Source organism: Fukomys damarensis, unplaced genomic scaffold, assembly GCF_012274545.1.
Source record: "Fukomys damarensis isolate Sample0158 unplaced genomic scaffold, DMR_v1.0_HiC HiC_scaffold_26, whole genome shotgun sequence".
Lineage (NCBI taxonomy): Eukaryota > Metazoa > Chordata > Mammalia > Rodentia > Bathyergidae > Fukomys > Fukomys damarensis.
In genome coordinates this window covers 26,062,761-26,089,879 of record NW_022900938.1, presented here as the reverse complement: position 1 = coordinate 26,089,879, position 27,119 = coordinate 26,062,761, and the positions used below count along the sequence as shown (strand labels likewise).

The following is a 27,119-nucleotide window of genomic DNA, read 5'->3' as shown; positions in this document are numbered from 1 at the left end:
CTGACTGTGCCTGGACCTTCCTGTATTTCTCTGTATGACAGGAAAAATAGGGAAAATAAAAGCCAATCTTGTAGAACTCTTGTAAGAACTGCATGTAATAAAGACTATAGAGGAGCTTTTATATAGAAGGCACAATATGTAAATAAAATATTTTTATTGACTTATTACATTTTTATAGAGGCTGCTCCTTTTGCTCCACGTCCTTACACTTTCCCCAATTTGTGAGGAATTACCTAAAGCTGACCTTTCCAACAGTATTTAGGATCCTGTTTTTTCTCCTTCGTTATCAGAGAAATCTGTTTCATCTGTTTCTGTCTGAGTCATTAATTCCCCCTTAGCCCCACAGGCTTCTGCCCTTGAGGTTTAGCCACCTCCCTGCCTCACTCCACCCTGATTCATTTGTATTTAACCCTTGAAATGATCTGTGTGAAAACTTAGATCTCAGTAATGGTTCCTCATGGCCTCTAAGGTAGATCCTGAAATCAGGCCGAGTGGCCTAAAAAGACAACTTGTTCTTTGTTCTTCACAGGCAGCTGTTCCACTTGCTCCTCCTGAGGTGTTCTCCACAGAGTCTGCTCTCTCTCCTTTGCTTTCGCCATTTCGCCTTCCTCAGAGCTCCCCACTGCCGCTGCCCTAGGTGCCCCCGACCCTGGTGAACGTATGTGGCCTTCATGTCATGCTGCACAGCCTGGCGGAATTACAAACCCATTCGGGTAGAGCAGGTGCTTTAGCTCGTGCCTTCCAATACCAAGCCCACACTGAAACCAGGGAACACCCACTCCCCTTCTCGGACCGTCCCAGCGTGAGGCACATACGCCATACACCAGACCACCGAAGGACTGTAGCTTCACTAAACATAAATTATTTTACAGGGGAACAAGTGTCCATCCAACAGAATCATTTACAACTACAATAAGCCTCCTCCTCCAAGGATAATTTGTTTTATTAAAGAAACATGTACTTATAAGGTGTGGACAAGATATTTTCTTGTTAGTCAGGTCTAGAACAGGCAGAACAATGTGTGCAAAACCAAATGTTGGTCTGGTTTCATTTTTAGTCTTTTTAATATTTTTCTTCTGTAAAGTTAAAATTAAATGCAGTCAATGAAAGTCTCTAACTGGGCGTAGCAACTCTTACTTTTTTCTCAAGTTATTAAACATTTTTTTCCCTCAAAGGAAGAAGATCCTAACAATGCAATGGATAAAGAGAGACGAAAATCTTTAATAAAACCAAAATTGTCGAGACTGCAAAGAGACATTGAAAAAGCTTCCAAAGACAAGGAAGGTGTGTAACTGTGTCTTTGACTAGGGCAGGATTACCGGATTTAAAGAACCCACTATGAAACCTAAGTTGTGAATGAAGGAGAACATTTTTAAAAAGGAAGGAAAAAGTGTAAAATGACATTTTGGCCTATATATGAGAGCTGTCTGTGTACTATATGCTACCATTTTAAGAAATGTAGCATTTTACTGTGTTTCCAAAATTGGCTGGAAAGAGACAATTTTTGTGATTTTTAAATATGGCAAAAATACTGTGCACAGTTTTGGCTCTTCCTACCTTCTTTCCTTCCTTCCTTTCCTCACCTCTTCCTCCTCCTCCTTCTCTCTCTCTCCTTTCTTTTTTACCTTTCTACAGGGTCTTGCTATATAGCTCAGGCTCACCTTGAACTATGTAGCCCACTCTGGCTTGGAACTTGCAATTTTCCTGCCTCAGCCTCCCAAGTTCTGGGAACGCAGGTGTGTGCCACCTCGCCCAACTTGTTTCTTTTTACTAATTTTGGGAATAGTGTAAAAAAGTGAAATTAAATGCCTTACTTAGAAGTTAAGCATGTTAGAATGTGAAATAGCTCTAAAGCAGTGCAGTTACTGAAAACATCTGTGCACTGTGATTCTAATCTGCCTAGGTTCATGGGCACCACAACAGTTCATTGCAATGTAAAGCAGACAGGCAACCAAGACAGACAGTGTTTAGGGATGTAAGTAGAAAAATGAGTTAGGAATTATTAAAATGGGCCGACTGAAAGGAATTCAAAATCTCATTTGAAAAAAATAACAAGATGCATTAAGCATCAATGTTTCTCAAATTTCATTAAATGAAGATAAAGGTAAGTGAGCAGTCAGTCGATTCACCATTGTTCATTTAGTAAAACTTAGTGACAGCTACATACAGAACTGACTACCCCTCGACAATTAGGAAAGTGACTGGCATCACTTCAGATTCAGGATCCCTTGGAGGGTGACTGACACTCAGCTGTGTCCTACGAGGACAGGATGAAAGGTGACCAAGAGCGTGGTTTCATTTTCAGGCCTGGAACGAATGCTTAATGCATACTCCAGCAATTCCTCCTTCTCCGATGAAAAGAGCCAGAAAGACGCAGCGGCGTTAATGGTGGAGGTAAATATTTGCACAGTGCATGTAGTGACGAAAGGGTTATTTTTAGAATACTGGTTTTCCAGTCCATTTGCTGTTTGCCTTTCCTTTCTCATGACACAGAGCTACTTAGGGAGAGTGTATGGGGCCAGCACCTTCATAGGAAGTTGGAGCAATCTGGAAAACTACGACTACATACAAGTATTTGCTTTAATGTCTTGTCAAAGGAGGACACTAGGAAAAACACTTGTGTCTAGAATAAAATTCCTCCAAATAGATTCGTTCTTTAATGAAACTGTGTGCGTGTGAACCCAGTTAAGAAAAGTGACGAAAACGCAGGGAAGGCTTTGTTTGGAGATGGCTCTGCAGGGCCTGAGCAAGGTTAGTTTTTGTTTTGTTTTCCTTTGTTGTTTTTTATCATGAAAATGGGGATATTGGTACTTACCTCATAGAGTTTTTGTGAGAATGGAAGATTGTTTTAAAAATGCTAGCACAGTGCTCAGTGCTCAAAAACTAGTAAAAATGGTCCCAAATTAATTTATGGTTTCACTTAATGATTTTTAAATTTTACAGCAGTAGGAAACCGTACTCATATAACCATTCTGATTTTCACTTTCAGTACTTAATAAATGAAGGGCAGCGGATAGGGCTTCCAGCCTTTCTACTGACAGCCTGGAATCTAGCAGCCCTACAGACATTCGTAGAGATGATGGACATGTTAGCCACCTTAGAAAGCTTACTTGAAAGGGCAGCTTTTTAAACTTTACACAGGAATAAAAATGAGCAGATCCCTATGTGTGCAAGAGGTGGATTTTTGCTGTGATTTGAATGATCAGAAGAGGATTCGGGTTAATCAGAATAATTCAGGAAGAGAGAAAATTGTTAGTGTTTGGAAGGATACAGGAACCTAGTTCAGCTCTCTTTACCTTTTTCCACCTTGCCTAACCCTTGTGACGGTGGGCAGCTACATTCTGGCAGTGTCCACATGTTTCGATGAAAGCAGCACAGCTGCTCCTTGCTTTTAGCACAGGCTCCTTCAGCTGCGCGGCTGCTGCAGGAATAGTCCTGATGCTTCATGTGAAAAGCGAGGCCTGCACACGTTCCTGGGGACAGAGGTCTGACACTGCTGCAAGAATACGAGGCTACACTTCACACGAAACAATTACACAGAGGGCAGGATGTTTGCTGTGACAGCATGGAAAGTTCAGTTAACAAATTTCAATGCAGCCGGGCGTGGTGCTGCACACCTGCAGTCCCATCACTCTGGAGGCCGAGGCAGGAGGATCCCCGTGAGTTTGAGGCCAGACTGGGCTACAGAGTGAGTTCAGGGCCAGCCTGAACTACAAAGCAAGACCCTGTCTCGAGAAAACAAACCAAAACAAAAATTAAATGCAAATCGTATTTACCGAAATAGTCATGAGTATTGTATGATGCTATTGAATCACACGTTTCTTTGATTGTTCTTGCATAGAACTTTATCACGCTTATGACCAGCAAAGAGCACATATGAGGACGTAGAGCACACACTACAGGGGGCAAAGACCTGACCCCTGAACTGGGGTTATGAGCTAGTGAAGGAGCACGCGGGACCTTCAAGTAGTGGATGCCAAGCATACCGGTGACTCTCTGGCACCTGTCTGCATCTGGGTAGAGGGGAACCAGTCATGTTGGGAGGTTTCATGTTACCCAGGAAAGGTTTCTTGGAAAAGGAAACTTTGCTTTATTTAAATTCATTTCTATCTCTTTGTCCCTTGGTCCTTGAAGCGCCACATTTGAATCAGGAATGTTGACGAGGCCTGTTATAGGAGAAATGCTACAGAGACTAGAGGCACTGTGAGATATTAGATATGAGATATTGCCCCAATACTGGAAGGAGTATGTGAGAGGAGCTAGACTGGTTCTCTGATGCTTTCAGATGCAACACAGCCTGGGTCTGATGGGGGGCAGGTCTTGACTTTGTTTTAGGTGAGCCTGCCCCACAATGCAATGCATTGTACTAAGGATTAGAGACCTTTTCCATTATTGGAGGAATTCTGTCTTCGGATGTGACCTCCCCGCTAAGCAGGGATGTTAGGGTTAGGAACTTCCTATGGAGGCCTGGAGAAAAGAGAAGTAATAGGAAGAGGGGTTGGATAAGCAGGATTCTGGTTTAGATTCTGCTGCTTCATCCTGACTGAACAAAGCCTGACAAAGAAGTAATTATTAAGTTGTAGTTTAAGATCAAAGCAAAAATAAGAAGAGACTAGGAGTTTGTGTTCAACTTCATTGTTTTTTGTTTGTTTGTTTGTTTTTTGTTTTTGTTTTTTTTGGTACCGGGGATCAAACTCAGGACCTTGTGCTTGCAAGGCAGGCGGTGGCACCACTGAGGTAACTCTTCCACCCCTTTCATTCATTTTTACTTGAGACAGTCTTGCTATGTAGCCCAGGCTGGCCTTGAATTCATGATCCTCCTGCCTCAGCCTCCTGAATGGACTACAGGCCAGTGCCGACATGACTCGCAAATACTCCTTATTTTTAGAATCAAATACCCTAGAATATTATTTGCAGGTTTGAGAGCTTCACTCCAAACTTTCTGCATACTATAATACACTACCTCTTCAAAGGAAAGGGAAAACAAAACAAGCTACAGCCATTGCCACAAAATACCGAGTTGTATCTAACAAGGTTTCTTTACCCTATTGACAAGAGAACAGAGAAGGACACACTCAACTACTGAGGCTCTTTCTCTTCACTGCTTTAAGGGGTACTTTTCTTTCACGTGCTTTCTTTTCAGCATTTTTGGTGCACATCTATACATGAGGTGAACACGTGCTCTTCTATACCCAACTGTCATTTTGAAAGTCCTCCTGATATCCCTTCATCTACCCAGTTGTGCCTCATTTTCTAGAAATTTACTCACATGGCCAAATGATGTATCCACAGAACAATTTGAAACTAGACCTTCTGCAAGCGAACTCCTACAAACTGTTGTCAGTATTAGCAGAACTTGAGCAAAGAACTAAACCCAGCCATCCCTGTAGCAACTCCATCTTCAAGTGGAAAGAAAAGGTAACAGAAGAGACTGGTTGACATTCTTGACTGTACTTGCTAGGTGGAGTGGCTTAAAGTTGGATCGAGGCAAAGCCAAAAAAAGCTGTTGTGAATCATATGTACAGTATGTCCCAAATCTGTTGGGTTTCTTCTCCCTCTCCATAGCTTATCTTTAGCCTTTGAATGCGTTTTTATAGTAAAAGTTCTATTACATTGAAATTTTAGTATTTATACAGACCTAAATTGTAAGACTTGGTAATATGCATTTGTTTCATTTTACTACATTTTAAATATGGTGCAAAGCACATAATTTAACTCAGTATCTAATGTAGATGACGTATGGTCTTAGAAATTCCTGCTCACATGTATCTTTCCAGTGTGGAATATTTCAGGAACTGGTGATTTCCTGTAATGGGCCGCTGTTGTTTGCCGCTATTTTCTGTTACCAAACAGAAGGGGGGAGCTGTAACCATCTTGGGATGAGGGGATAGTGTTCTTTCTAAGTAAGATTCAAGAGCTCTAAAATGGTCTCAGTCATTTAGACAGTGATAAAACCCCGTTCAAGTGGGATTAGAAGTAACACTATGAATGTTATTATTTGGCCTAGACATATAAATCTAAACTGGGAACACAGGCTACACGTACTGTAACTGTCTAATTCTGAAAATAGAAAGCCTTCAGAGAACTTAACCAACATGGTAAGGCTTAGGAATGTACTGAATAATTTATTTATGTACCTTTTACCCCAATCCAAAAAATAAATTCCTGGGTTACGTTTTATGACTACTTATGCTGATAGAGTTGTTTGAAATGACTTTTTCTTTTTTAACTACCTGAACAGGAGCATACTCATACTTATGTAAAAATATCTCGGCCTTTCTTGACAAAGAGATTAGAGAATGTTTTGAGTAGGACATCTTCTGGTGGGCAGAAAAAACCAAGTTCTTCATCTTCAGGTAACCCGATACCCAGAATCATGTTGGGCCAAGTCCTATTGGTAAAGCACACTGCTACATTTTAATATTATTTTCAGAGCCACCTTGACCAATATTTGCTCAAAGAAATTTACATTTCAATTGGGACTGATTTGTTAGAATCTGTAGTTTCGTAACACAAGGGTAGAAAGGAGTCAAGAAGAGTGGGTGCTGGGAAAAACATTTATCCACAAAAGAAGTCACTGCAGGTGTCGGTCGGGAGATGGCATCCACTCACTCAGACATCTGCCACCAGCTGTCCACACAGTTGCCCTCCACCAGAGGGAGAAGCTTGGGGCTCTGTCTCCTCTAAACTTCCATAGATACCCGCCTTCTCAGCAGGAAGCATGGTGACTAAGTGGTTTGTCAGGATACAACCTACTCACTCTCTTTATTTTTTTATGTTTTTGGTACTGGGGATCAAACTCAGGTCTTTGTGCTTGCAAGGCAGGCAGTGGAACCTCTGAGCTAAATCCCTGGCCCCTCTCACCCTCCTTATATTTAAAAGGTCACTTTGCATTGTTTCAGAAATAGTACCCTAAGCGCTAAGGAGTGACAAGAAGAAATGCGTGCTTCAAATAGTCCCTGTCTTTACCTGAATGGCAAAATGAGTGCGTTTTCCCAACATGCCTACAACTGTATGAATCATTTAACGGTGTTCACTAAGCTCATCCAGAAAAAATTTTTAAGTCGCCATATTTATTGTTACAATGCCAATAACATTTCTCTGCAGACTTACTTCCTACATTACAGTATGGGGTTTGGATATGTAGTGTACACAATCTTTACACATAGTAGGTATATCATGAATGCTTATTAAATCAAGGAATGAATCAGGTAAAATTATAAACTTTCCTTTTGAGAAAATGTCAATATATTTCAAGTCTGCACCACACAGTTAAACTGTAAGAGTTCACAATCATACTCATTTGCTTACTAACACAGTATGCTAATTACAATTTAATCCAACTTTTAGCCTCCAGTGCAGCCCAGGTTGGAAACAGTCTTTGCAAGGCCTTATATTCTTTTCAAGCCAGGCAAGACGATGAGTTGAATTTGGAAAAAGGTAAGATGTATTCTCAGATTTTTTAATTGCCTTCTTAAGATCCTTGGTATGAATAAAACCCTGTCTTAGAACAACAGCCTTGACTACTAACACCAAATCAGCTGAGGTTTTACAATCACCCTTCTAGAAGATAAAGCCCTGGGAAGCTACATAAAGCTCACAGAATGAGAGTGACTAATAATTATGTCGTATTTCTCAATACCAGACTTTGCAAGCACTGTTCAATTTAATATTCACAAAAACTCTGAGATATGTATTATTACTCACATTTCACAGCTGAGAAGACTGAGCAGAGAAAAGTTAAATACTTTGGGTAAAGTCCTAGGCCGTGGTAGCACAGAATTTGAAACTCAAGTTATGCCTTTGATCCCAGTGCTACACTGAAGCCAGGTGTCAATAATGGGAAGTCATCAGAAAATAGCTCCACCTTTTCATGGACTGACTCCTCCTGATTTAGTGTAAGAGGAAGTTCTAGAACCTGGTTCAGCTGACACTCAGTTTAATGATCGTGCCACTGATCTCCCAGGAAAGTGTTTTATGGCCAGCCTAAAGATTCAGACCCCTTCTTTTGTATCACAGATTTTCATCCAATAGGCAAAGGTATCATGCTATGGGTTACATAGACCTCAGTGTTATTAAACAAGAACCAGCTTCCAGCCTCACTTCTGTGTGTCCACATTTGGATATTAATGCTAAGGCAGGAAATGGAAGGAAAATGGAAGCAGAAAGGTTCAGAGAAAGCACTGTGTAGCAGGAGAAAGCTTATATCCATGAGCTAGAGATGGCTTCCAGAGTCACTGGAAACTCAGGATGGATTTTGCAGCCAAACGGGGATACCCAGAATTAGTATTTTTTTTAATGGAATCTTCTTCTGCAGTATGTTGGTCAGATTTTTCCGGGCAATTATTTTTCCTTTTCTACGAATAAAAATCACTTCTCAGATACCACCTAAAATTCAGGGGTCCTGAGTCAGTTAGAGAGTTCTCAGTGGATGGGTTATTTTGTTTTCAGTTCTTGGTGGTTTGCAAAGCCCCCTTGTGCTTTATATTCTAAGTGGTTTCATTCAATAAAACACAAGGAGGCTGAGGGAAGCTAGCAATATAAGTTCACATCATTGTTTTGAACTCTTGTTAATACATTCTGTCCAACAATCTACTGACCAGAGAGAACTCCTTTGAGAGAACTCAGAGTGAGAATAATTACCTCCAAAAATAGTGATTTATGACTCAGAAAAGATGGAAGGAGCTTTCACTGTTATCTTCACTTAGAAAGAAAATCATTAGGGAAAAGAGTGAAAGAAAGACTGAAATATTGGCTCAGAATAATGCTAAAGAAAAGTAGACCTTTGTTTCATGAAGAAAGTGGATGTTTTTACTTTAACGCACAGGAAGTAGCCAGAGGGAAAGGATTCTCTCACAAGAAAGGGGCTTAACCAAAGAATTTGGGGTATCAAGTTAAGTTTGGGATGTCATGATTAAAAAAAAGAGAGAGAGAGAATTGGACCACAGATGGGTTTCTTACGAATACTATTTATTTGAATCCTTGCTTTAAAAAAGTATTATTTTTAAATTGATGTTTTATTAAAGTTCTCTAAATTGATGAATGAAGAGCTACATTTCTATGCAGAGTTTGAAGTTAGAATTTGGGACTGTGAATTGGGATGTAATGGAGAGTTGTTTAGATCTTAAGAAAACACTGCTAGCTGGGACCCAGTCTCAGGAGTCAGCACAGCAAATTATCATGGCCATCATCACCTAAAAGCACGGACACAAAATAGAGTTGGGTTTGTAGGTGGCAGCCCACCCACTCTCCAGAGTAAACCAGGCAGCATGAGGTCCAACGTGATTCTGCTTTTCAGCAAACTATTTCATAGCATAAATCAATTGTTAATTATTTTACCCCTTTTAGTATTCTCTAGATTATGCCTGCTTTATAGTGAGGTATTCAGTAAATTTTCCTTCATCTGAATCAAGTGCAGAAAATGATGCAACCTAGTAACTTTTCAAATGTAAATTTTCTTTAAGACATTTACCACGCAGGCTATAGCTTATGGTCAAATTGCCTACACCTGCTGTCTAATTAACAGTGCCTTCATTTTCACAGGAGACATTGTGACTATACATGAAAAGAAAGAAGAAGGATGGTGGTTTGGATCTCTCAATGGAAAAAAGGGCCATTTTCCTGCTGCCTATGTGGAGGAGCTACCTTCAAAGGCTCGGAACACAGCTACACAGGCATAACCAAGATTCTGAACACACTGCCTTCCATCCTCTGCAGACTATGCAGTGTGCTGCAGAGAAAGTTAAGATGCTATTATATTTGCAAGTTTTGCTTTTTCAGTGGGCGGTCGAGTCCGGTCTACATGTCCTAGCACTTTGTACCCATGGTAATTTGCTTGAAACAGTCAGATAAAAAAAATGGCTAAGTAGAGAGAGGCAGGGAAGAGACTCCATCGCTCCAGAAGCTTCTGAATGCTAGGAGACCCCAGATATGATCCAGTATAACCCTTCACATAACAGCGACAGACACTGAGTCTAGGTTGGGTTCAGCCACTTGTCCAAAATCATGTAGTTGCCTGGTAGCACAATAGCAATTTTTAATGTCCCGGAAGAAGGACACAGCAGGCCTGCAAGGGGTCAAGCAAGCCCTGAGAGATACAGAGAACACAGATCAAGTCCAAGAATAGTGACAGGTAAGCAAGCAGTGAGACAGACCCAGGTTAGGAGACAGTAGAATAAAAGATCAGGAGCCAAGCTCAAGAGTCCATGGGATGAGAAGGGAAGATGAGAGACAAGAAGTCCAGACCCTAGGCAGAGGCCCTCAAGAAGAGTGGATTTAGCCAATAACCTTCTGGGCAGTGGCTTCTCACACAGCCCCTGCACCACCGCTGCCTGCTCAGAGAGTTCAAGTGTAAGCCGGAAGTGGCTGGGGATATGAGGACAAGAACAAAGTGGATGGAAAATAACTCGGAGGGAGACAGTGCCTGTAATTTTTTGCCCCCTTTCCTATACAAAAATGTCTTTTTATCAATTTGGATGTAAGGAGTTTTGTGCTTCCCAAAATAATGGAAGAAGCACCTTAAGCAGCTCCCTAGTAAAAAGAACTTTAAGTGCTAACAAGTGTTTTGAACAGAAAGTCCCGGAAACCCATATTCACTATCAAAATGGAATATTTAGGGAGCTTCCTCCAATGTCCTATGAGGAAAGCTTGGGGATGAGTGAAGCTAGGCAGGCCCGGACTCCTTCCAGGGGAACAGTCTGGATGGACAGATAGCAGCAGCTACGCTGGCCTGAGATCACACTCTGCTGAATGGAAGGTCACGGAACCACTCGGGCATGTTTGCTTTTGTGCCAAATAGAAAGTCTGTGCTTTGGAACTTCAATGGGAACATTGAAGGAGTCTCATTACACTCAACAGTATAGGACTTGACACAATATTTACAGATGCAGATATCAGACCTCAAGGAACTCGAGTAAAACTCATCGCGTGAGACATAATCTACAGTCTAGAACAGATCTGAAGTTTTAATGTCATCCTTACTGGTATATTAATGAAAACTTTCTGCATGTAGAAACTTGGCTGAATAACAGGCCATTAGACTGTGAGCAGAGATTTTGAATTTATTTTTCCTTTTCATCTTACTTCTTTCCATTAAGCCTTGATGGATGAAAGATTGTGTAGAAACTGGTTGCAGCCTATATTGGATATTTTGTATAAAGTGACGGTGGTTGGGCCATGAAACTCTCTGAAAGTAATTTTCAAAAAGCCCTTTCTTCACATATTGGTTGTGCTTTGAGAAAATGTAAGTGGCTGTCTTGTTTCACAATGTTGCTGCAAATTCTTTTTTGCATCTCTGACATTTTTAACTTCAAAGAAATGCTATGGACGTTAACTGGATAAATACAAGTGTAGCTGATACAACAGACTTACTGAATATCTTTTTAGCAGGGCAAGAGAGTTTGCTGGTTGGACAAATGGAATGGTAACCCTTAAATTTAGGGCAAAATGAAATGCACACTGAATGAAAATGATGTACCCAAATATTCTATATAAAGTAATCTTTAATGTTAATGCTTTTATACTGTTAGTCTTTCATAATTATATGCCACCAAGCAGTTGCATATGTCAGGAAATTTTTAGCACCTTAATAACCTGAAATATAGGCCGTAGAGGCCAAGCCCGCTTTGCACAGCACACATTCTACCTTATCCCCTTGCTGGTTGAGTAAAAGTTGATATATCCATTGGCCATCAACCAGAAAGACCTACAAATTCCATTGTTTTTACATTTTCAATTACCCATAATAATATTCATAATGACAAAATGCATCTTAATCACTTAAAAGTGCCTTATGATCCATCAAAAATACCACATTCAATTTGGGGTAAATTTTATTATATAGCATTATAAGCCTTTAACTGATTAGTAGTTTCAAGTGCAGTTTAATTGCTCTCTCCTCTAAGATAAAACATCTCCCTGCCTCAACACTTTGATAACCTTGAGGGATAATTGGCCTGAGCGTGAAAGAGGTGCGTTAGAATCAAAGCAAACATGTCCTCTTGTCCTTTACAGTATCACATAGAATGCTCACTGGGGAACACAGGCCTGGGCGTCACTGGGCGTCACTGGGCGTCAGTGGGGATGAAAAGGTGGAACTCACACTTGGACCAGAGGGAAGGGACACAGCGGAGCAGGACAGGTTCCCTTTGCAGAGGATGCCCAGCTCAGTGGCCTCCCATCCTCCACTCCCACGAAGACCAGTGAGGATGAGCCTTGAGACTATTCCCAAGGGGCAGTCCCATGTGGGCCAAGGAGGAGAAAGGAGCCTCAGCTCAAACGGAGCAGGTCCTTGACTCATCATAGGAAAGAATTTCAGGACACATCCGTGAGAGGTAAAGGGAGATTTTTTTTTTGTTTAGGGAGAGCTCAAGCACACTCAGAAATAGAGCAAGGTGGCCAACAGTCTGGCATTGGGGTTATATTTGTGATGTTGGAGCCTTTAAGGTAGCTGATTTAGCATGTTTATTCTTTGAATCATTTACCATTTACCTGATATCTGTTTACATAAGATCAGTTTGCCCATTAGAGGGCTAAATAAAGAACTGACTATCAATGAAGTTAAAATATAGTATTTTCGTGTTTGAAGTTTAGAGATATGGTACCCATTGAAAATGGAAGTCTTTGCTGTAACTCCTGGCATATATGAATTTAAAGTATTTCGGAAACTCTTGAAGATTTAGGAGTGATGAGCCTAGGAGAAAAACAGGTCTAGGGATTAAGGTATAGGTCACCTTGGTAACTTGGATTATGTCTTAAACTGTAGTTTCCTTAAAGCTACTTTCCTTGTCTCCTTCCTTCCTATCTTTAATTCCTCACCTTACCTCAGAGCCAGCACCGGGGTTCTGAACACCAGCTACTCTGCCCAGTTTCCCTGAGATATGCACCTGCTTTCCACTTTTTTTTTTTTGGTACCAGGGATTGAACTTGGGACCCTGCACTTGCGAGGGAGACAGGGGCACCACTGAGCTAAATCCCCTGCTGCTTTCCATTTTAATGAAACCAGTTTTGACAAAATATATCCCACTGCTTTCAAGACAGTTTACTCTTGTTTCCTAATCATTATACGTCTATAAAAACATGAATTATATAAGTTCAAATTTGTTTAGTCTTTAAGAACAATGTCATCACATAATTTCCTTGTAATACACTACAGAAAGGCAATAGAGTGTAACTAGGTAAAGTTCAAGGGTCAGGGCGTCAGACTGTCTTCTGCGTTTGAATGCCGGGTTTAATACTCACCAGTTGTGTGATCTGAAGTTGCTGAAACACAGTTCTTTGAATTCCTTATCTGCAGAACAAAGTTAATGATGGTATCCACCTCTCAGGTTGAAAGAATACGAATGATCACATACATAGAAAGGACTTAGAAAAGTACTGGGCTCCTTTGAATACTGAAAAATATTAACTAATTATTCTAAGCCAGGCAGCCCTAACAGGCTAAAATGTTTGGACAAGCCTCAATTTTTGAATAAAACAAATTCTCTGTCAAGGGGGAAAAATGAATAAATAAATTAATTAATAAATGTATATATATTATGTGTGTGTGTGTGTGTGTGTGTGTGTGTGTATAAACTTCCATGGCCCAAGACCCTTCTTTGGTGTGACAGTACACTTTTCTTTGTAAATTCAACTTTGGGATCCAGCACCAAGGCTGGTCCTACACAGTCCTTCTGTGGATTTTTCTTCTACAGATTGTGCCCTAAATGCACTCCCCATTTAGAAGTGAAGGATGGCTGTCCCTTGGAGATAAATGGGCCTAAATGGGGAGCCCCTCATTTCTGTTCTCGACTTTGTAGGAGTATGAAGTTCTCTGAAGAAGTTGCAGAACAGCCTGCAGACTTTTCAACCTTGGCTGGCTACAGCCTCACAATTGTGGAGAGATAGAATGTTGTCAGTAAAGAACCAAGATCATCCTGGGCTGTCCTAGGCCCTTTAAAAGCTGTGTTCCTTAATTTCTGTATCTGATGTAACACGCTTGTGACTACTGAGTAAACTTCTCAGAAATGAACAGCCTAACCTAGCAGACCTCTGGCTTACACCAACCCTCAATCTAAGAATGCTGTAAGACAGCATCTGAGATTTATAATTCTCCCACTTTACTATAATAACCCTCCTACCTGTTGCTCTCACCTGTGTGTTTGGCAAATGCATTGTGACTTTTTGTTCTGTTAACTATAAAAGTCCATGTAACCTTTGCACAGCAGAGCATGTCACTCCGGCTAACTTGAATCTGTTTTGGGGTTTCTGAAGGGACATGTAACTTCACATATGTACTTCACCCCCTTTGATAGCTAGTAGCTAGTTCAGGGTCTAGGGTAGGCTTGAAATTTCTAAGGTCTACTACATGCAGCCTGCATCCAGCAACTGCTAAGAAATGGATTCTGCAGATCTAATCTGAACTCCCAATCAAGGTAGGTCCACAAAAACCAAAGTTGAGTTGTGATATAGTTTTATGCATTTACTTAGATGCAGACAGATTGCTTGAATAGGGACAAATATGAAAGTCTGCCCACGAAACTTAGTTTGCTCACTGTGCTCCTCCTGTTAAAATAGTCTCAGGTGGTGCTTCTCAGACATAGGTCTACTATATAGAATATATAAAGAACTAAAAAAAAAAAAAACCAGCCCCCCCCCAAATATAAAATCCAATTAAAAAATGGGGCCAGGGATTTAGCTTAGTGGTTCTGCTGCTTGCCTCACAAGCACAAGGTCTAGAGTTCAATCCCCAGTACCAAGCAAAAGTGGGGGGGATCTGAAATGAACAGACATTGCTCTGAAGTAAAAGCAGCAAATAAACATATGAAAAAATGTTCAGCATCACTGGTCACTAGAGAGATGCAGATGAAAACAACACTGAGATTCCACCTCACCCCAGAAAGAATGGCTGCTATCAAGAAATCAACCAATAACAAATGCTGGAGGGGTTGTGGGGAGAAAGGAACCCTTCTCCATTGTTGGTGGGAGTGCAGACTGGTGCAACCACTATAGAAATCAATATTGGAGACACTGCAAACAACCAGGATTAGAGGTCCCATTTGACCCAGCCTTCGCTCTGCTGGGTATCTTCCCAAAAGAATTAAAAGAATTATACCACACTGATATATGTTCATATATGCTTATAGCAGCAGTTTGTCATAGCTAAAAGTTGAAAACAACCCAATTGCCCAGCAACTGGAGACTGGAGAATGATGTGTTTTTTTTTTTTTATAGAATGGAGTACTGCTCAGCCATAAAGAATGAGACATTTATAGCTAAGCAGATGCACACTGAGGCCATACTCTTAAGTGAAATTAACAGGACACACGTGTAAATACTGTACTGTTTCTCTGGTGTGATAAACTAAAAGTATAAATAAGGATCAAAATGTATAATTGATAATGTGTAATAGGAAGAAAAGGTCTAAAAGTATTGGGCAAATGGGAGGGATAGGGGATAAGTAAAAAGGGAAGAGAAAAAATAAGAGAAAAGGAAAAAAGTGGAAATAGTCTTTGTAAATAGGGAAGGGTACAGGGGGTTAAGGGAGTGCAGGGGAATGGGGAAAAAATGAGAACCAAGACCTGTCATGTAAAGGTACAAGTTCCCAATGATGAATGTAACTGTACTGTATATCTAAAATGTACCAATAAACAACAACAACAACAACAAACCAGAAAAAAGCAAAAGAAATAGTCTCAGCTAGGAGCTGTGGCACATGCTTCTAACCCCAGCTACTTGGGAGGCTGAGGCAGGGGGAATTCCAGTTCAAGGCCAGCCTAGGCAACTTGGAAAGACTGTCTCAAAATAAAATATTTTAAAAATGGCTGGGATGTATCTCAGTGATAGAACATTTGTCTAGTGTGAGTGAGGTACTGGGTTCAATCTCTAATAACACACGCACATGCACACACATACACACGTCTTTCCTCACCTGCAGTTTTATTTTTTGAGGTTTCTACTACCCATGGTCAGCTTCAGTCCAAAAATAAATGGAAAAATTGCAGAAATAAACAATTCATGTTTTAAACTGCAGAATTCTAAGCAGTGGTCAAATCTGGCACTTCATACTCTGTCAGGCGAGTCGTCGTCTGGCATTCCCACACTCCCATGCTGTCCACCCTACCCACCTCTCAGTCCCTCATTAGTTGTCTCTACTGTCATGACACTGTAGTGCTTATGCTCAAGTAACTTTTATTTTACTTAATAATGGTCATTTAATTGTTCAATGAATAACTTTTCACTTTGTTTCATTATTGTTAACTTCTTACTGTGCCAAATTTATAAAGTATAATTTTTCATATGTGTATATAGGAAAAAACCCTAGTATAAAGTGTCCGGTATTGTCTGTGGCCCAGGCATCCACTAAGGGGTCTTGGGATGTAATCCCCCTGAATGCGCTTCCTTTAACCAAGCCCATGCTGAAACAGAATAAGCCTACTGCTAGTTGCACACATCCAAATCTCTAGTGTAGCCTTTGATCCCTACAGAGACAACCCCAGTGGTTCCTAAAAGCTTCCCACTAGTATGGGTCACTGATAACATTTCCACCAGTCCAAAGCAGTCTGCTCAAAACTCTATTGCTTATCTGAACAGAGCTCAGAACCACATCCGAGGCACAACTGGAAATTCAATTCTCTTCCTATTCTCACTAATAGGACTATTCACCTGAACTCCTCCCCGCCCCCCAACTATCCAGGGAGAAAACAGGAGAAGCAACTAGAGACACGGAGCCCTTTGTTCAATGGCTTCCAACATAGCCGGTGTACCTTAATGCAATCAAATTCCCAAAGGATGAATGGGGAAGAAAATGAACTCCTAGAATAAGTTGACATGTGGTCTAGACTGTGTTAAATGGACTCTCAGGATGACATATCCAGATGAGAAGAATTAAATGGTATAAGCTTTACGATAATAGAAATTATAGATTTTTACATTTGAATTTTCAAAACTACATCCTTTTCTGAAACCTTAGCAGTATACAGCCAACTTTCTTTGAAGTAAAAGATTATCTTTTATTCTAACAATAAATCCCTCTTGGTGCAAGATAAAATATTCTTGTTAAATGATATTAGGATGATAGTAGATAGCAGTATTTATTTTGCCCAAGCTTTTTGGAGACAAGGTCTTACTATGGAGCCCAGGCTTGCCTTAAAACTCTGTCCTGCCTGAGCCTGCCAGGCACCTAGGATTTCTTTAAAAGTTGCCTCTTTTAATCTTTTAAATATTAAGAATCCTCGACATTCCAAAGCTTAGAGAAATAGTGTAGGTTGTAGAAATCCTAATTCCTAGTGCTAGCCATAAACTACTCTCTGCCAGACACTTAACTAAAAATAAATATATACAAGTACTTCTTTAACCATATTTTACATTTATAATTTTCCCCCTAAGAATTTAATTAAAAAAAGAAATACACCTCTCATGGAGGAAACATAATTTTTATGCAACCCTCATAAGTTCATGCTTGGGAGAGACGCCTTATAACCAAGACAGGCTAACATGAGAAAAACAAGCAGTTTTTTAACACATGCAGTGCACATCACATGGGAGAAACCCAGTGAAAGGTAACGCAGAGCAGAGGCTTATATAGGATCTTACACGAAGAACGGAAAGGTTTGCAGAAGGCTCGAGACAAAGCAGAGCAGCTTTATCCCCTAGAGGTGGAGAACTGTGGGAAGGAACGTTTAGGGGAGAATGGAGGAAGCAAGCTCGCCTGCAGAGTCCCAGGGCCGCAGCTGAGCTAACCGAGTTCTCTCCAGTGACTGACTCCTTTCCTTCCTTGTACACTTGGGATAGGGGACAGCTTTACAGTGTTATCCCCTGCCTGGAGGCAGATGGGGAAGGCAAAGTTTCCCTGACTCTGCTGCTTGTCTTCAGCTCAAAATATTTATGTCAAAGAGACACATTTGTGTGATGCATTCTGCTTTCCTTCATACCGCATGGAAACATCGTAACACCACCAGAGACAAGAATTCTTTCATAGAGAGAAACACAATAGGAAAGAAAAACAAACCGTTTTTATGTACTATTTATACATTAATTATAAACCATAGCAGTAAAAGCTTTCCGAACGTTGGCAAGAAAAGCTGAAAAATTGTTGGTTTTCCTTACATTCTCTTGGAATTCTGCTAGGCACTCGAGATGAGGAGCACTATCTGACACTAGAAGGGAAAAAAAAAATGAAGACAATATAAATGAGAGGGTTTTTTTGTATAAGTGGGAACAAACTCTCTACTGTTTCAGTGTCAGTTACATGTTACTGAAATGCTTGGAGCATAAAATGAGACACCTGATTTTCATATGCCAACTCTCTTTTGGACTTTTCTTTGTTGAATCTCTAAAGATTCAAATCTTACGTACTACAACCCTGCTTTAATTTAAACAGATGGTATTCGAGGGGTTGGAGTGCAGTGACGCACAGTTCCATTTTCCATCATCTTGGGCCTATATACATATGGCTTTAAACTACTTAAATAGTTTTAACAGTTTATTTTAACTGTTAAGCCATTTTTTTCTCTGCAAAACTTTGATCTGACTTCTAGCCACCGGATCAAAACTTTTAATGTCAATCCTCAATAATTTCACATCATAGGTAAAGTTTTACAAGTGAAATGAAAGTCATTGCTATTCCAAGAGTGATATTTACGAATCCTATTAACTAATTAAGACTCAAATCACAAATAGCAGCATGGTCCTCAGTAGCTGTGCAGCTGGTACCATGACGGTCTCCAGCGAGGGTGGTCAAAGGAAAAGAACGATCCCACTCCCTCTACCATCAATCTTGTCCTTGCTTCAGAGGGAAGATGTTAGTCTGCATCAGATCTCCAGCTCTTTGGCAGAGTTTGCTTAGGAAACAAGGAGCCTGACCAGAACAGAGAAAGGATACCAGGGAGCACTCGGCTCAACACTTATCCTATGGATTGCACTTTAATACACTATCAAAGACTGTGTGCTGTGGTAATATAGGCTACGCAACTTAGAGAAATGGAAAAGCTAGGTAAGAGGTTTGTTGGGTTTGCTTTTTAAACTCTAGCATTCAGATGAGAAAATACTTATTAAAGGGAAAAACAAACAAACAAACAAACAAACACTTGTAGATGAATTTGATTCTGAAAGTATAAATTCTACAAGGAAAGGAACTGAGACACCAGGGAGCCAAGCGAGCAGCTCGCCTGAGTGTCTGTCAGTTAAATGCTTTCTGACAAGAGCACAGGTCTGATGACTGATTTTCTGAATTCTAATAAGCTATGCAGGATTATTAGTACAGGAAATTCAAAGAACAAAAGGACACACATATTTCCACTCTCTTATTGTTCATAATATTATAACCACATATATTTCCTGTAGGTCAAATGTCTTTTTCCCTGCCGCAGAATCAGTAATTAACTTACATGATCAATGTGTGGGGTTTTAGATAGTTTCTTCTTGTTGTTTTGAAACTTATGGAAGGTAAATGATCATATTCTAATTATTCACATTTGATTTCAAAGTCACCAACTTGGCTAAGTTCAGGTAGGCATATGTTTTATAGCCTTAGTTTCATTTTAAGTTCTCTAAAAGGGTCATTTGTATTCACTTGTGAAATGCAGGGATTTGTTCCTTTAGACTTTTCAGCTACTGTGTGCACTGTGTCATCCTGAAGAGATGTTAAAGCAGGCTCCTAGATAATATCTATAAATCAAAACTACACTCACATCCTTTAGAAAACAGTAACTCAAGAAGCAAGACTGGAAAGCAAAACTGGGGGAATATTACTTTCCTTCACAGTCCTTTCTATTCTCATTCAAATAACAACACCCGAGGATGCCAATTTTAAACACAAATTAAGAAATACGAATACATACCTTCATAATCTCCTGCTTCATTTAGATGCAGGGAAAACATAAATGGGGTTTCAGGATGCTTGGGGTCAATATTAGTGAATATGAACTGCAATTTATCCCCTGAAAAAAGATTAAATTACTTAGTATGAGAATATTTTGTATGTCAAAGCTTTCTACGGAGGTAAGTTTTCTCACTCCTTATCTTTGACCAATACTTGCACTGCTAAGTATGTGTATCCACTTAACCAGTATCTCCCAGTGTAGAAGTTACACTGAAATTAAAAACTTTTGTCTTTCAAAAGATACTATCAAGAGAATGAAAAGATAACTCATTAAACTGGAGAAAATATTTGTAAATCATATATCCAGTAAGGCTTCAATACATACAATATATTTTTTAAAACTACAATTGAATAGTAAGAAAGTGACGAACAGATAACGTATGACAGTTTTCATAGCAGCATTTTTCAAAGTAGCCAAGTGAAACAACCCAGCATCCTCCAGCAGGTGAACTAAACTGATCAAATGCAATATATACAGCATTACCACTCTGCCCTGAAGGAAGGGTGCTGTCATATACAATACAACATGCAGTGAGCCTTGAAAACATCATACTAAGGGAAATAAGTCAAACACAAAAGGACAAGGATTGTATGATTTCACTTATATAAAAGCTAGAGTAGGTATATACAGAGAAACAAAACATAAATTAGAGGTCATGAGGAGTTGGGGGAGTGAGGAATGGCACACAATTTCTTCTTGGGTGGTAAAACATTTTGGAAATGATTTGGAATGGCTGCAAAACATTGTAAATGTAATCAGTGTCCCAAACTGCACACTTAAGAATGGCAAATTTTACGTTATATAAGTTTTACCATCATTAAAAAAAAGTTAAACTGGACATACGTCTAGTTACAGACTTACAGTCTATTTTCCAAAAGACCTTCAAATGCTCCCAAAGGAGTAAATGCCAAGTAGAAATTCAAGATGGCTGCCACAAAATATAAATTCATGTGCATATTAGTTTCTTCTATAGTATAAAAAATTAGGAACTCTCACTGGGCATGTTGGCACAGGCTTGTAATTCAAACTACATGGGGTACTGAAGAAGGACAAATCTGAGGTCAGCCTGTGCAACTTAGTGAGAATGCCTCAAAATAAAATTTAAAAAAAGAACTGGAGATGTAGCTTCCTGGTACAGTGCTGGCTTAGCATATGCAAACGAGGCCCTAGGTTCAGTCTCACCCACTCCCCCCAAGAACATCTTATCAAAATTTACAAGTATGAAAAGAAATCCTAAGAAACTTCGGAAAAACTTGTCTTGCACAGAACTCAGAATGAAATAATTATGCCAGTACACCAGATTTTTGAATTGTTAATAGTAATGGGAAGGTTTCATGCCAAGGGAAAAAGATTTCATGAGATACAAGATAGTCAGGGCAAAATGAAGGGTTTAATTTGAAATTTTCTCTTCTTCTGAAGATATGAGAGAGAAAAAGCTCAAAGGCTCTTCTTTCACTTAACAATCAACACAGAGTACTTTTGTGGCCATTTAGGGGTCCTGCAGTGGATCTCTAGATACCTTCTAGCTCAATTCAGTTCTGATTCTACCTACTTGGACATAGTGTGTTGCCATTTCCCCCTTGGGTTTGGTTAAGTTGCTTGAGCTGCTCAAAGGGCTCAGGGAAACACTTGACATACATTCACCGGCTTGGCAGGATATTACACAGGATAATTCAGGTGAAGAGATAGACAGGGCAAGGGCAAGGCACCAGAAGGGCGAGCGAGGAGCTTCGGGGGCGTCTCCAGACACACTACCCCATAAAGTCCCAGAACCCTGCCTTTTTATAGAAGCTCCTTTGTGCCCGAGGACTGATAAAAATCACTAGCCACTAGTGATCTTCTTACTCAGGCTCTCTCCCTCGCCTCCCCAGAGGGTGGAGGGTAGGACTGAAAGTCCCAGCGCTTTAGTCTTGCCTTGGTCTTTCCACTCAGGAGACTGCAGTCAGCCATCAGCCAACTCATCAGCATACAAAACCCACATTTGTCACTTTAGAGTTCCAAGGATTTCAGGAGTCCCATGCCAGGAAACTGGGAGGCAGACCAAAGAGCTATTTCATAATATCACACTTCCTTAAAATATTATTTCCTGACTTTGATGGCTATGATAAAGTTCTAGTTTTAGCCTGAAAATAATTTTAAGGTCTTAAAATTGGTATTTAATACAAAGTTAAACAAAACAGGAAGCATCCCAGGATAATATGAATATCTACTTAAATTGAATGCATTACAAGTTCTCATATTCCCATTTAATTAAAAAGTTAACATGTTTTATTAAAAACTCACCTCAACTGTTAGGAAGAACACTAAGACTAGTAGATGTACAATACAGGTAAAGGACTCAAATAGCAAAGAGAGGAATATAATTGGCAAACAAGTAGAAAAAAAGTCACCTTTTCCTAAATAAGCAAAGTTTTTTTTCAATATAAAAGTTCTATTAATGCCCTGTCAGCTGCCAAAAAAAGAAAAAAAACTTTAAGAGAAAAATTCTGAGGTGTCCTAAATTTAAGTATAAGGGTTGGGGGTGGAGGTGAGGGGGAGATGGGTGAGATTAATTAGGTAACAAGCTATAAGCCAAGAACGAATGACCACCTCACATTCCAGAATGCGTTACAATTTTTTTTTTTTTTGTTGGGGATTGAACTCAGGTCCTTGAGCTTGCAAGGCAGGCCACCGAACCACTGAGCTAAATCCCTGGCCCATAAGCATTACAATCTTAAATCTCATCCCCATTCCCTAGATGCCACATCCTGGTTACAACCCCATTGATCCAAAGCAGCAATTAAGTCTCTTCACGGACTGCCCTCCTATCCCAAACCTCCCCCATTTTATGTGCTCCCATCCCATAATTACAACTACTATAGGTTCAATGCAATTGATGCCTTCTTTCCCCAAACTTTCATTATTCAAAAAATGCTCTTAGCTCTGAGTATTTTTCCAAATGCTACCTGCTCCTGCTGCTGGTGGCAGTGGGAACTTGTCCCGGGACCTGTCTTTTCTTTTTGCTGCATCTACAACAGCTCAATGTATTTTTTATTTCAAAGATTGCTCAATCTGGAGTTATGGTTTAACACTGTCAAGAATACAATGAAATGGGTTCTCCTGAACATTACAGAAAGAGTGAACCTAGGCCTGAGACTGTTAATCTTACATCTTTGGAAAGCCCCGATAGCCAGGTTGGCCCTTGATTGATGTGCTTTGGGTCCCCACTATCACATTAGGTTTAATTGACTAAGACTTGCAAAAGGACATAACAAAGTCAGTGAAGGGATAAGACGTGAGGAGTTAAGTCCAAGGGAAACCAAGCACAAACTTCCAGAGTAGTCTCTGAGTTTCCAGTAGGCAACACTTCACTCACTTGGGTTGTCACAATTTGATGCTTAAAGAAATCAAGAGTGTCCTATGTGATTCCACTGGATTCTTAAAAGCTTGTGCCTGGTTTCCTCTAGACTTTGCACTGTGTGCCTTTTTCTTCTAATCCTGTTTTGCATCCTTTTGCCGCAATAATGCTTAGCCATGAGTATAATTATAGTAGTCCACCCTTACCCATGATTTCAGTTACCCATAGTCACCTGGGTCCAAAACTATTCAATACAAATTCCAGGAATAAACAATTCATAAGTTTTAAATTGTGCACTGTCCTGAGTAGCATGATGAACTCTCATGCCATCCCATTCTATCTGCCAGAATGTGGATCATTCCTTTGTCTGGAGTACCCACTCCATACATGACCTGTATGGAGTTGGTCACTTTGTAGCTGTCCCAGATATTAGACTGACTGTCCTAGTATCAGTGTGTGTATTCAGGTAACCACTGTTTTAATTAATGACCTTAAAAGTGTAAGAACAGTGATACTAGTAATTTGAATATGTCAAAGAGAAGCTAAAAAGTCCCTCCCTTAAGAAAAAAGGTAAAAGTTCTTTTGGAAAGATACCCAGCAGAGGAATGGCTGGGTCAAATGGGACCCCTAATCCTAGTTCTTGGAGGTATCTCCATATTGATTTCCATAGTGGTTGCACCAGTCTGCACTCCCACCAACAATGGAGAAAAAAAGTTTATCATAGGTTGTATGTATAGGAAAAGAGATAGTATGTGTAGGATTCAGTTCTATCTGCAATTTGAGGTATCTACTGGGGGGCCTTGGAAAACATCTATGCCACATATAAAGGAGGATACTACATATGCTGAGTCCCCCTAGTGACTCAGTCACCAAACCCAGGGCAACTTTGGGGAGCCTGAAATAAGACATTGCTATAAATTAGCACATATGCATGGACTACCCATAAAAACATTCATGAGCTTTAAGCTAATTATTTCTCTCTGAGAACTTCATGAAAATTATTTTTAAAAAACAGGGAAGTTGATGTTTGGTATAGTACTTCTAAAACCGAAAAATTAGAAGAATCCAAATGTTGTTAAAAGCAATATATGCTAAACATTCCATAAAACAATTATACTACATTAGTGGAATGAATGATTACACTACGATTTACAAATTACCACTATTAAGGCTATAGTAAATGCAGAAATGCTGATACAGATGTCACTAGGAACAAAAAATGAAAATTATTTGCATGTTGTCAACCATGCTAAAAATATTCATTAAAATATTGAATAATCAAAGCATCTAGTTATGCTTCAGTGATAAACTGATTTTTTATTTATTAAGATGCTAACAATGTATTGTTAAAAATTTTTCAGAATACATAAGACATGTTCTCTAATAAATTTATATATTTATTACTTATATTAATATACTTACCATAAATCTTTCTAATTTCTAGTCCAAGTCGATCTTTATACAAGTCTGCTGACTTCTGCAGCCTTTTCAACCTTTCTTCATTAGCTTTGCTAGCAGTGGAAATAGCTGATTAAAAAGCAAACACACCACATCAGGCATTTTAAACAATTCAATTAACGTGCACTGAATTGATTTTAAGAAACTTGAACACAACCATAAAAATGATGCCAGGCATTTGAATCTATTTAAATTTAATGTTTCTATCTCTACTGATTATCAAAAGGGGCTCCTGTTCATTCAAGATGGAAGGGAAAATTGCTTGAAATACAGATAATTAGGCCAGGGATTTGTGTGGCCACAATATGAATAGACTTCATTTTACACTATTTTGATATCTCTAGATAGACAAAGATACACTGATTGCTTCATGGAAAAACGATTCCATTCCTTTAGGAATTACTTCCTTATGAGAAAAGAGCCTTTTTTTCATATTAATTTGGAATTTTTTTTTTTAATTAGTACAATAATCCCTAAGTAATCCTTTGTAGATGAGAAAAATCACTTCACGATTGAGTCTGGGATAAGAACTCTAAAATCAAAACTAACTTGACTAACTTCAAGACGTTGAAGAATCAATTACACAGTCTGTGGGCAGACAGGGCTCCTTTCTGAATGAAGCATTCATTGGATATGAGTTCCCTTTAGTAATGAGACTGCAGCATAACGAGTGCCTCTATCACCAGGCAAAGAAGGTGTGTGGTCAGTAAATACTCGCGGCATAAATCACACCAAGGCAAATCTTATTTAGTGGCATTGTCTCCTACCATTTAACTAAACCTCTCCCATATCAAAATATAGGCATTGAATCCCCCATCCCCACCCTCAATGCGAATCAGGTGGGGAGGGCAAGAAAAGGGGGGTAATGAGGGGTCCGCGTGTTCAATGTATGTTATATACCTAGCAGAGAGGAGACGCTGGCCACGCCCCAAGGCATGTGATCCATGTCTAGCACCAAAGCAGAGCAGACAAGTACAGAACTGCGAGCCACAGACACTTTCAAATTTAGATTATGCTTTTAATATATTTATAACTGGAAACTTACTTTCTTTCTTCCTAGAATATTCTTCTTTAAGATCCTGAATATTTGTAGTTAGGACTTCCAGTTCCTGCTTTTTGTCTTTTACTTCAGCAATCAACTTTAAAAGATTATCTTTCTTTTCTTGAATCAGCTTATTCTGCTTGCAGAGCTCTATAAGAAGCACATGGTATAAGTTACAATACATGTGCTTTGCTCTCTGATGTACAGCTAAGAAAAAGACCAACTTCATAAGACTAATAAAGAATGCTTTGATAAGCATTTTGTAATGCATCAAAAATTTTAAAAGACAAAAAAATACAAAAATCCTAATCCATTCTATTTCTCTTTGAAAACAAAAATGAGGAGGTTTTCAAACTGAAAACACAAAATTAAATCATGAAACAGAAAATCAGATCATGATCTCTGAGTTCCCCATTCCAAACAAAAATCAACCGACCTCAGACAAATGACTATTATCTACAATATGTAAAGAACTCCAAAAAAATCAGGTCCCCCAAATATAAAGATCTGATTCAAAAATGGGCATCTGAAATGCACAGAAATTTCTCAGACAAAGAAGTAAAAGCAGCAAATAGATATATGAAAAAAATGTTCAACATCACTGGTCATTCGAGAGATGCAGATGAAGACAACACTGAGATTCCACCTCACCCCAGAAAGAATGGCTGCTATCAAGAAATCAACCAATAACAAATGTTATCTGGGTTGTGGGTAGAAAGGAACAACTCATTGTTGGTGGGAGTGCAGACTGGTGCAACCACTGTGGAAATCAATGTGGAGATACCTCAAAGAACTAGGATTAGAGGTTCCATTTGAGCCAGCTATTCCCCTGCTGAGTATCTCCGCAAAAGAATTAAAGAAATCAAACCACAGTGATATGTGCTCACCCATGTTTATAGCGGCACAGTTTGTAATAGCTAAAATTTGGAAACAGCCCAATTGCCCATCAACTGGAGACTGGATAAAGATGTGGTTTTTCTATAAAATGGAATACTACTCAGTCATAAAGAATGAGAAATTAGAGACTTTTATTGCTAAGTGGATGCACACTGAGGCCATACTCTTAAGTGAAACTAATATGACACACATGTGTAAATACCAAACAGTTTCTCTGGTGTGATAAACTAAAAGTATAAATAAGGATCCAAATGCATAATTGATATTGTGTAATAGGAAGAAAAGGGCTAAAGGAGTAGAGGAAATGGGAGGGGTAGCAGAAAGGTAAAAAGGCAAAAGAATATATGTGAAAAGGAAAAACATGGAAACAAAGTCTTTGTAAACAGGGAAGGGTGGAGGGGGTGAAAGGAAGGCTGGGAATGGGGAAAAATGAGAACCAAGACCTGGCATGTAAAGGTACAAGATCCCAACGATCAATGTACCTGTATTGTATACCTAAAATGTACCAATAAACTTAAAAAAAAAA

General features: G+C 39.5%; 2 protein-coding genes across 5 annotated transcripts in view; one reads left to right on the top strand and one right to left on the bottom strand.

The window, feature by feature from the left end:
- The window catches only part of Nostrin (nitric oxide synthase trafficking), a 59,086-nt gene extending 45,597 nt beyond the window's left edge, over positions 1–13,489 (top strand). For 3 of the 4 annotated variants that reach the window (XM_033756263.1, XM_033756262.1, XM_019204958.2), the window contains 6 exons: positions 1,176–1,284; positions 2,306–2,394; positions 5,293–5,418; positions 6,242–6,356; positions 7,351–7,440; positions 9,544–13,489. In XM_033756263.1, the coding sequence (XP_033612154.1) occupies positions 1,176–1,284; positions 2,306–2,394; positions 5,293–5,418; positions 6,242–6,356; positions 7,351–7,440; positions 9,544–9,680 (666 nt within the window). In that variant the 3' untranslated portion in view covers positions 9,681–13,489. Of the gene's footprint in view, positions 1–1,175; positions 1,285–2,305; positions 2,395–2,493; positions 3,657–5,292; positions 5,419–6,241; positions 6,357–7,350; positions 7,441–9,543 lie in introns of those variants that run through there. The other variant, XM_033756264.1, reaches the window with a different exon arrangement.
- Positions 13,490–17,996: 4,507 nt separating this feature from the next.
- The window catches only part of Spc25 (SPC25 component of NDC80 kinetochore complex), an 11,611-nt gene continuing 2,488 nt past the window's right edge, over positions 17,997–27,119 (bottom strand). Inside the window, exons 4-7 of the mRNA XM_010606927.1 lie at positions 25,700–25,846; positions 24,619–24,723; positions 19,818–19,916; positions 17,997–18,134 (exon numbers count right to left, since the gene is read on the bottom strand). Of these exons, the coding sequence (XP_010605229.1) occupies positions 18,010–18,134; positions 19,818–19,916; positions 24,619–24,723; positions 25,700–25,846 (476 nt within the window). The 3' untranslated portion in view covers positions 17,997–18,009. The remainder of the gene's footprint in view (positions 18,135–19,817; positions 19,917–24,618; positions 24,724–25,699; positions 25,847–27,119) is intronic.